The 10,066-nt window shown below is 38.4% G+C and overlaps 1 protein-coding gene across 1 annotated transcript; it reads left to right on the forward strand.

Moving 5' to 3' along the window:
* Positions 1-1,139: 1,139 nt before the first annotated feature.
* Positions 1,140-9,844, forward strand: LOC124692274 (high mobility group B protein 9-like; the record flags this gene model as incomplete). The annotated part of the gene is given in 6 exon segments (XM_047225613.1): positions 1,140-1,257; positions 1,938-2,016; positions 8,088-8,250; positions 8,328-8,411; positions 8,758-9,140; positions 9,230-9,844. Coding segments are annotated over 6 exon segments (1,247 nt in total), but the record flags the coding sequence as incomplete, so codon positions are not given.
* Between the last annotated feature and the right edge of the window lie 222 nt (positions 9,845-10,066).

Genomic DNA, 10,066 nt, shown 5'->3' on the forward strand with positions numbered 1-10,066 from the left:
TCAAACAGACATGCATAATACATCAAACAAGACAAACATGCAAGAAACACGGTGTCAAGAGGTTAACACAAAATGTTTTTGTTGATCCTCATTTTTGTAACTCTAAATTCTGCTTGAACAAGGGTACAAAAATTGAGGTGTTACAACTATTTTCCGTATATTTAAAAGACAATACTATATCTAGGTAACGCATATCATACAACACACATTTTGGGAGTGGTGTTTTGGCTCATGAGAGCAAATGCTTCCTTTATTTTAAAATTTTCATGTTAGACACATTTTAAAATGTCAAAAAATTTAAAACAAAAAAATCGCATGTACATCTTCACGTGCTACACGTCTAAAAAATCGTTTCATGAAAAATCAACTTGTCCTGTGGCATGTGTAAAAAAATAAAATATGGTGCTAAAAATAAGGCTTTTCACAAGATATGCCTTCTCTTTTTTACCTAAACCATTAAAAATATCGATTTTTCGTGAAACTTGATGAACGCACATTTATTATGGGTTTTATAAAAAAAAATCGACACTTGAAAATATTATTTTTCAATAGAGGAAGCATAAACACCCAGGGCGACTTGAATTTCCGGTGCATTTTGTGAAATGGTGTGCATGTCCCTATATACCTGTCTATCTATAATTACTACTGGACTCCCCATATCTATCTATCTATCTATATCTTCTTTCTATTTGACGGTAACACATATGGCGGAGAACAACCAGCCCAACCTTGGGTTATAAGTTATAACGTTATCTCTCCACCTCTCTCCTCCCCTTCTCTACCAGCTCAACATTAGGTATTTTATTATCACTAACCTCACGGTAATCCATCCGAGGAAAACCTAAACCAAAGCAAAATATTCGTCTAGTTAAGGTGAGTGCGTGCGTGTACATGGTGGCAGAGCAGGACAGCGGAAAAATAATACTCCTCTGCCTCTGTCTGCCCCTCCCTTTTTCAACCTGCGCACGCCGCTCCGTGCGTGCAGCGGCGGCATAGTTTTGGAGCCGGCCGTCGATGGTGATTATGATGGCTTTGTCGCGTGTGCGCAGGGGATATGAGCGCCGTGGTGGATTCTGCTGCTGCGGCAGGGAAGGGAAAGGAGAAGGTGGAGGAGTCCGCGGCGGCGGCGGGAGGCGAGAATGGGAGGTTCGTGGCGTATCCGGCGCGGATGGTGGAGCACAAAGCCGTGGTGGAGGACGCCGCGCTCTTCACGGTGGCGCTTGAGAAGCTGCACGCGCACATGGGCACAAAGCTCAAGTAAGGGATCGCCTCTTTGCCTTCTCTTTATACATGCCTCCAACCTGCATCAATCATCAAACGATCCACGCTCCTGCATTGTAATTTCGAGCTGTTCTGTATTTTTTTTTCTTTCTATGTGATGGCGTGCTGTTGGATTTTATTTTTGTTATCCTTCTAGTCCGAGATTAAGATGGGAGGAGAGAAAGGGAAGTTGGGGGAGATGCGGCAATCTTGATAGCAAATGACCTGCATTTTTTTTCGTTTGACTAATCTCCCCCGACCTTTATATCATGTGGCCCAAATCTGCCAATAGGTCTCGAGCCATAAATCTGTTGATGCTGATTTCCTAGCTAGTTTGTCATTTCTTTTGGTGTCTCTGGTAGCTGGCTGGCCGTGCCTCTGAATATGGCACTGTTGTTCCGTTCAAAATTGGATTCTTCAATCTTGCCTTTCCAGATTTTTTTTTGCCAGTTACTTGTGGTCATTAAGCATGCTCGCATCCTTAATCTCCTCATGTCATCAAGCATGCTCACATCATTAATCTTGCCCCTCCGGATAATCTTTGTTCACATCGTTAATAATATGTTGTCAACATAATTGCATTATCAACTTATTTGTTTGTTTTTCTTATTATGTTATCTACTCCTGTCATTAAGCATGCTTTGTTTGGTGTATCTCTAACTTCATTTTACCGCAAGGGTGCCAATTATTGGTGGAAAAGACCTGGATCTTCATCAGCTATTTAAGGAAGTCACCTCACGAGGTGGCATTGATAAGGCAAGAAATCAATAGAATTACTTGCATTCAGTTGTTTAAGATTCTCGGACAAAGTATTTGTCTGGTCATATTTATCACCTTGTGCTGCAATTGTAATTCCTCTATCCCAAAATATAAGGCATATAAGGTTAGTCAAAAGTAAAACCCACCAAGTTTGACTAAATATTTATGGAAAAAATATCAGCATCTATAATATTTAATAGGCATATTGAGAAAATACACTTTATACGCCTGGCCATATTTATCACCATTTGCTGCAATTGTACTTCCTCCCAAAATATAAGGCGTATAAGGATAGTCAAAAGTCAAACCCTACTAAGTTTGACCAAATATTTACCGAAAAAATATCAACATCTATAATATTGAATAGACATATTGAGAAAATATACTTTATGGTGAATCTGCTGATATTGATTTAGTAGATGTTCATATTTTTTTATAAACATGATCTAACTTATAAGATGTTGACTTTTGACTAAACTTAAATGTGTTATATTTTGGGACGGAGGGAGTAATATTTTATCACTTTTATTTGGCTGATGATACCGAATATCTCTGTATTACTACTGCCAAAAGGTAAGAAACTCTCGACGGACAAATTTGGGTACTTCCTGGGTCACAATTCTTTAGAAATTGATAAATACGGAGAGTAAGGAAAGGTGAACTCAAATAACATTATATAACCATATTCAGTTTTCATCTGCCCTTTACAATGGCGCCTACATGAAATGTTTACAGTAGCAGTAGTGAAATCTGGTACTTCTCCTAGTAATATCACTTCCAGTGATGCCTGCAAACATTTGAGTTAACATGACAACAATATTAGCACTTGTTCACGCATTAGAAAACACTGGCTAAATACATGTGCTTTGCTACGGATTAACAATTTGGATCACTGTACATGTCATTCCATTGTCGGCTCACCACATGTGCCACCATTTGTTTCATCCCAGCACTCTATGAAGCTTTCCGGCAAAAAATAGTATTATAGAAGTCTAGACCCTATTTAATATTTTGAGAACTCGCACAGTGCACATGCGGTTTTCACCCCGCTTAACATCTGTTCAATGATCATCATGATTGTCCATCCCTTTGTTTGTCCTTTTTCGACCCTATCTCAACAGAGGACCAAGGTACCATTTTCCCACTCTCTTCATTGTTGCTAGCCCCGAGGCTTTGCCGCCATAATATGACATTGTTTGTTAAAAGAAGACCGCTTTGTCATGGTTCCTGTCACCTCCACCTCACTATTAAGGATATGGCAACATTTTCCCCTCGGTATCTGATGAGGGGTAAAGGTGTGAGGTAGCCTTCATCAAACCATTGGCAGTGGCTAATTATAAGAAAAGGAACATACATAGATATTTATCCTAAGGTGTTTGCCTTCATCAAACCATTGGCAGTGGCTAATGATAAGAAAAGGAACATACATAGATATTTATCCTAAGGTGTTTGCCTTCATCAAACCATTTGCGATGGTTAAAGATAAGAAAATGAACATACATAAGTATTTATCCTAAGGTGTTTTATTCATATTGAGAAAATATACTTTATGGTGAATCTGTTGATATTGATTTAGTATTCTAGTTGTTCATATTTTTTTATAAACATGGTCTAACTTAGAAGATGTTGACTTTTGACTAAACTTAAATGTGTTATATTTTGGGAAGGAGGGAGTAATATTTTATCACTTTTATGTAGCTGACGATACCGAATATCTCTGTATTACTACTGCCAAAAGGTAAGAAACTCTTGACAGACGAATTTGAGTACTTCCTGGGTCACAATTCTTTAGAAATTGATAAATACGGCGAGCAAGGAAAGGTGAACTCAAATAACATTATATATCCATATTCAATTTTCATCTGCCCTTTACAATGGTGCCTACATGAAATGTTTACAGTAGCAGTAGTGAAATCTGGTACTTCTCCTAGTAATATCACTTCCAGTGATGCCTGCAAACATTTGAGTTAACATGACACCAATATAAGCACTTATTCACGCATTAGAAAATACTGGCTAAATACATGTACTTTGCTACGGATTAACAATTTGGATCACTGTACATGTCATTCCATTGTCGTCTCACCACATGTGCCACCATTTGTTTCATCCCAGCACTCTACGGAGCTTTGCGACGAAAAATAGTACTCCCTCAGATTCAAATTAATTGACTCAACTTTATCTAGATACATTATCTGGACTCGTTTGTAAACTAGATATATTTGTATCTAGACTAAGTTGAGTCAGTTAATATGAATCAGAGGGAGTATTATAGAAGTCTAGACCCTATTTAATATTTTGAGAACTCGCACAGTGCACATGTGGTTTTCACCCGCTTAACATCTGTTCACCATCATCATGATTGTCCATCCCCTTGTTTGTTCTTTTTTGATCCTATGTCAACATAGGACGAATGTACCATTTTCCCACTCTCTTCATTGTTGCTAGCCCCGAGGCTTTGCCGCCACAATATGACATTGTTTTTCAAAAGAAGACCGATTTGTCATGGTTCCTGTAACCTCAACCTCACTATTAAGGATATGGCAACATTTGCCCCTCGGTATCTGATGAGGGGTAAAGGTGTGAGGTAGCCTTCATCAAACCATTGGCAGTGGCTAATGATAAGAAAAAGGAACATACATAGGTATTTATCCTAAGGTGTTTGCCTTCATCAAACCATTTGCTATGGCTAAAGATAAGAAAATGAACATACATAAGTATTTATCCTAAGGTGTTTTATTTCGTGATGCATGCGTGGTTACCAATTGTATATTCCATCTGCGGCGACCGCTGCACTCACACCTTCATCTGCTTCCTCTCCGTCGATGTGTTGTTATCGAAGCTCACCCCACTAGAAACGAGTCAGTGTCTACTTCCTCCCTTTGTCTGTCCTTTTACTTTGCCGCCACTCTATTAGTGGTCATGTGTTGCTCCATACTTCATCATTATGTTGATGATTAAAATAACATACATTTTTGTTTGTCTTAATAATTTTTTGATACTGTTATTATATGTTTGCAAAAATATGTACTCCCTCCGGTACAGTTTAACATGCGCGCATGTAATTTAGGAAAATAGTTTGACCATTAATTTGGTCAATAAAATATGAGTTATAACTTATATGTCCCAAAAATTATATCATTGGAAAGTTATTTTGAATATTAATCTAATGGTATATCTTTTGTAGACTATAATTCATATTTTGTGGACCAAATTAATAGTCGAAGTTTATCTTAAACTACATGCGCTGTACCGGAGGGAGTACAAAACTATACATCAAATGGTTATTTACTTCTGAATGCACATGTCAAGTGTTATACTTGCACCGACGCCTTATTTTAATCTGGTGACAACCACACACCTCTTGGGTTCGCTTCTCTGAATCTCTTAGGCATGTTTGTTTGTCTAACCCCATAATTATCCCACACTTTTCCATCAGTTAAAAAAGATCATTTATGATGTGATGACTGATGAGTGCATTGACGTACATGCTTCCAACAAGGCTAAATCATCTCCCCTGTTTTTTTTTGACTCTAAATTAGGTATCTTCCATACTACAATTCACAAGGACGGATTATCAAGCTATGCAAAATAATCACCTTATGTGGAAAAGAAATATTTATCTTAGATGTATGAAACAAAGCAAGCATATAACTATGACTAATTAGCGCATGTAAAGATATACTCCCTCTGCTTCAAATTAATCTGCATATTAGTTTTCGTCAAAGTCAAACTCTAAAGTTTACCAAATATTTAGAAAAAATACCAACATCTACAATATTAAAATCAGTATTACTCCCTCTGGTTCAGAATCATCATGACATAGTCTTTGATATTGTATGCATTTGGTACTTTAAGTGTTGATAGTTTTTATTAATGGTTTATCAAACTTTTCGAAGTTTCACATTGACCAAAGCTAATATGCGAAGTAATATAAAACAGTGGGAGTATCTTTCATAAGTTTTGACAACCAGTACTATGTGGAATTAAAGATAGTAGTAAGAAAAAAATCGAGAATGTACCATAGAATAGCGCTAAGTAGCACTTCACCTATTATCATTCATCTCTCGGACTATATATTCAGAATTGTATGTGTATTAAAAATTAGTGATGCATTTTATTTCGACAACTCATTTCAACTCCATGTCCTCCTTGCTTCATTGTTCTCCACAACCACCAAATACAACTATACAAGAGAAAGAAACATATCATTGTACTCGTTCTTATCAACATAAAATGAAAGTGAACAGAAAAAGGAAACAATCTAGTACAGATAGGAATTCTCATCTTGATTAAGGAAGACATTTAACCGCTTTACCATGCATCTCTACTCATTCCTATCTACCTATTTTTTGCACACCCTGTCATTGAAAAGCCTAGATCTCAGATAACAATTTGGAAAGATGAAGTGCCCAATCTTGTTTTGTGCACGCCAGAACTAAGCATTAATTGCCACCAAGTCAACGTTCTCCAAGACCTGCATGCCAGATTCAGGTGTTCATGAGCTACTTCACATGATTTAAATAAATTGTGTTCACGTTTTAGACTTACTAGATGTGTATGGTCAGAAGCGTGCAGGGCGGTCGGTCAATCAGCGTGCAGGGCCGTCGGTCAGTCGGCAGAGAGAAAAAGTGCTGCCCAGTGTCGTCTTCTCGACTTCTAGTCAAGTCGCATCCACCTTCTGTATCATTTCATCCTCGCCTTTTTCTCATCCAATTGTGGTCGCGTCTTGTTGGCAACCAAACCAGTAAGTAGGATTGCTGTGGTCCTGCCCTATTTGTAGCCCAACATTTGCAGCCTCACCTTGTTGTGCAATCGCATTACCAAGACGTATGTGGTGGCCTCAGTGGGTGGATTGGACTGGTGGTGAATAAGTGGAGGTGGATTATTAGCAGACAAGAGTTGCGATTTCCTTGAAAATTGAACGGTTTGCCAGGCTCGTGTAAAAATATAGTGCATAGATGACTGATCTCCAAACAAACCATCATATAGTGACCGGGCAAATGCAAAAAGATACTCCCTCTGTCCCATGAAATATGTCTTAACTTTTGTCTAAATTTGATACATCCTAATTTAGACAAAGTTAAGACATGTTTCATGGGACGAAGGGAGTACATACAGTTGGATTAAAATTGCAGGATTTGGACTATTGATAGGAATTAAATGGCTTTCTGCTCTATAATCAGTTTATTTCCCAATGATGCTCTATATTTGATATTGTTAATATTATGGTTGGGTGGGCTGGTATATTCGCTTATCAGGAATGCATGTTTTGTTGTATTATGAATGGTAACAAAGTAATCATGTAGTCTGTCTTGCTTGTCCCGTAACAGAGTGGCATGGAACAAATCACCACTGTCAGGTGCAATTCAATAGCTGAACTCCGCAAGCTAATCTTTTTGCCTGTTATGTCACTCGTCTAATAGCTGATCTAAATTCTCAAAATAAAAATAAAAAGTTGGCCTACATTAATTGCAGCTACACTTTGGTTCACACAACGTTGTCCATAACTCGATATATCAATCACTTATCTAAACTATTCGTGCGAGTGGGAATGAAAATGGAAGAGCGGTGGAAGTGACATGAATTCTCATTCGTGCCAGTCCCTTGCAACAATCCAGATATTGTTATAGCATTTCTCTTTCAGATGATTGAAACTTACATAAGATCTCAGTTATTGGAGAAAACGTCAGTGCTCATACGAGTAGTCCATTTGCAATCCCTCTGCGATAATAAAGTTCATAAAGATCCTTCAAGAACATCACTGTTGAATGTGTTTGACTGGTAAGTGTACCATATAATTCTGAACTTGTGAAGCACATAACACGTTCTAGACGTGAAAAACCGAACTGGTAACACTGGAACCACAATAGGGATCCAGGTAAGGGAAACCATTGGAGTGTCTGCCTAGGACATCACTGGTATATACTGTATCTGATGCTTTACTAGATATTTAGCGACCAGATTTGTCAAATGAAAGCAAGTCGAAGGCATGACACTTCAATTTTGTGATGTTTCATGCAAGTCAGAACGTCAGCTATATAACCAAATATTGGTGTATATAACAGGTGAAGGCAGAAAACAGATGGAGAGAAGTAACGGGGTCATTTATTTTCCCTGCTACTGCAACGAATGCTTCTTTTATGTTGAAGAAATACTACATGTCACTATTATACCATTTTGAACAGCTATATTTCTTTGGAGCACAAGGCTGGTACCAACAAGAAAGTGGTGTGTGCAATCTACATAATTCCATCTAGTTTTGGCTGTTGCGTTTTGCAATTACTCATACCATGTTGTCGCCGCAGACCCCAGAACACTTTCCTGCATTGAAGTTGGAGCTGAAAGACAAACTACACAGAAAAGAAAAAGAGGCAGCAATGCTCCTTCAGGTCAGTTTCAGTTGACTCATCGTCTCTAGCTCATTTATGAGACACGAGGGATATGTATGCTTATTTTCAGTTGCAGAAACCTTGGATTATCATGATATATTACTTACAAGATTTGCTAATCTATTTACTTTAGCATCACTTTGTAGGTCATTAATATGATGGGATATCAATGAATAGAAGTTTGATAAGATAAAAAACAAACACCCATGAAAAGGAGTAAATGGAGCTTTCTGATGACAAACATAACTAATAAATGGGAATGAATTTTCGTGGTTATTTAATATTCTGGAGGAAAAATGTTACTAACATTTATGTGACTAATGCATTGTTCCTTCAACTGTTTTAGACCCAGCTTTGTCTTCTGATGCTGTTGATGTGGACGTAGTAATTGATGGCAAGTTTGAACATGGTTACATAGTGACTGTTATTATGGGATCAAATTCCACAAAAGCAGTCCTCTATAATTGCACTGAGGAACCTGCTCTTCCAACTCCGGCACCTACTATTCCCATAAACAACAATGATTTGAAGGGTAGACTTAGGCGAAGGCGACGCAGGAAGAAGCTAAGCACAACAGACCCCAAACATCCCAAACCAAATAGGAGCGGCTATAATTTTTTTTTCCAAGACCAGCACAGAAAGCTTAAGCCAGAGTATCCTGGACAAGACAGGCTGATCAGTAAAATGATTGGTGAACGGTGGAATAGTCTAAGCACTGAAGACAAAGCAGTAAGATAGAAAGAAAAGTACTAAATTTCACCACTGCAAATCATTAGCTATTCATTCATGCGATATATGCCTTTTGTGATTCTCAATAGGTGTACCAAGAAAGAGGTGTACAAGACAAGGAGAGATACCAGACCCAGTTGGCTGCTTATAGAGAAGAAATGAGAACAGGTCAGCCTATCAGCAATTCTGTGCCTATTATCAGCAATGTGGTGCCTATCCAGCAGAGATTTCCTCAGACAGAAGTAACTATTGATGAAGTGGACTCCAAGGTCAGTAAAGGAGATATGCTGCTTTCCAATCAAGGGTGCAACGGCAGCGACAAAAGCAATGATTCAGGTGGAAGACTTGTTGAAGATGACGAGCTACACACGGAGACGTCTCCTGAGCTGGGCATGGAGACAACCGATTCTCCTGGGCAGCTTGATCATCCAGCTCATGGCGCCCGATTTGAGCTTCGCAGGAGGGAGAATCCCAAGGAAAATGAGAAACTGAACACTCCACCGAACTAATGATCAGAAACGACTTTGTGGTGCAGACTGCCAAGTTAAACCGAGATGCAGGAGATGCTTCCTGCCTTCGTTGTAGGATCACGGTGCTGTCCTTTTTCTTACTTATATTCTATGTATCAGCATTGCCTTAGAATCTAACATGCCCTTAATTTATAATAATGATAACAGCACATGAATTATTCCTTTATTTTTTCAGTTCAGATCTTCCAAAGTTTGTATCTTGAACTGGATGGATCCTAGATGTACCCTTTTCACCTAGCGTGTCCTATGGATTTACTCCAGCATTCTTTTTGTTGCATAAATTCCTCTCTTAGCATTACCAAGTGTGTTTGGAAACCTAGCTTGGCCGGCTTGGTTGGGTCGCTCCACTTGGAGTGTTTGCTTTTTTTTTCTTGGTTATTCTTTTGGTTATTTGGG

This window comes from Lolium rigidum, chromosome 2, assembly GCF_022539505.1.
Source record: "Lolium rigidum isolate FL_2022 chromosome 2, APGP_CSIRO_Lrig_0.1, whole genome shotgun sequence".
NCBI lineage: Eukaryota > Viridiplantae > Streptophyta > Magnoliopsida > Poales > Poaceae > Lolium > Lolium rigidum.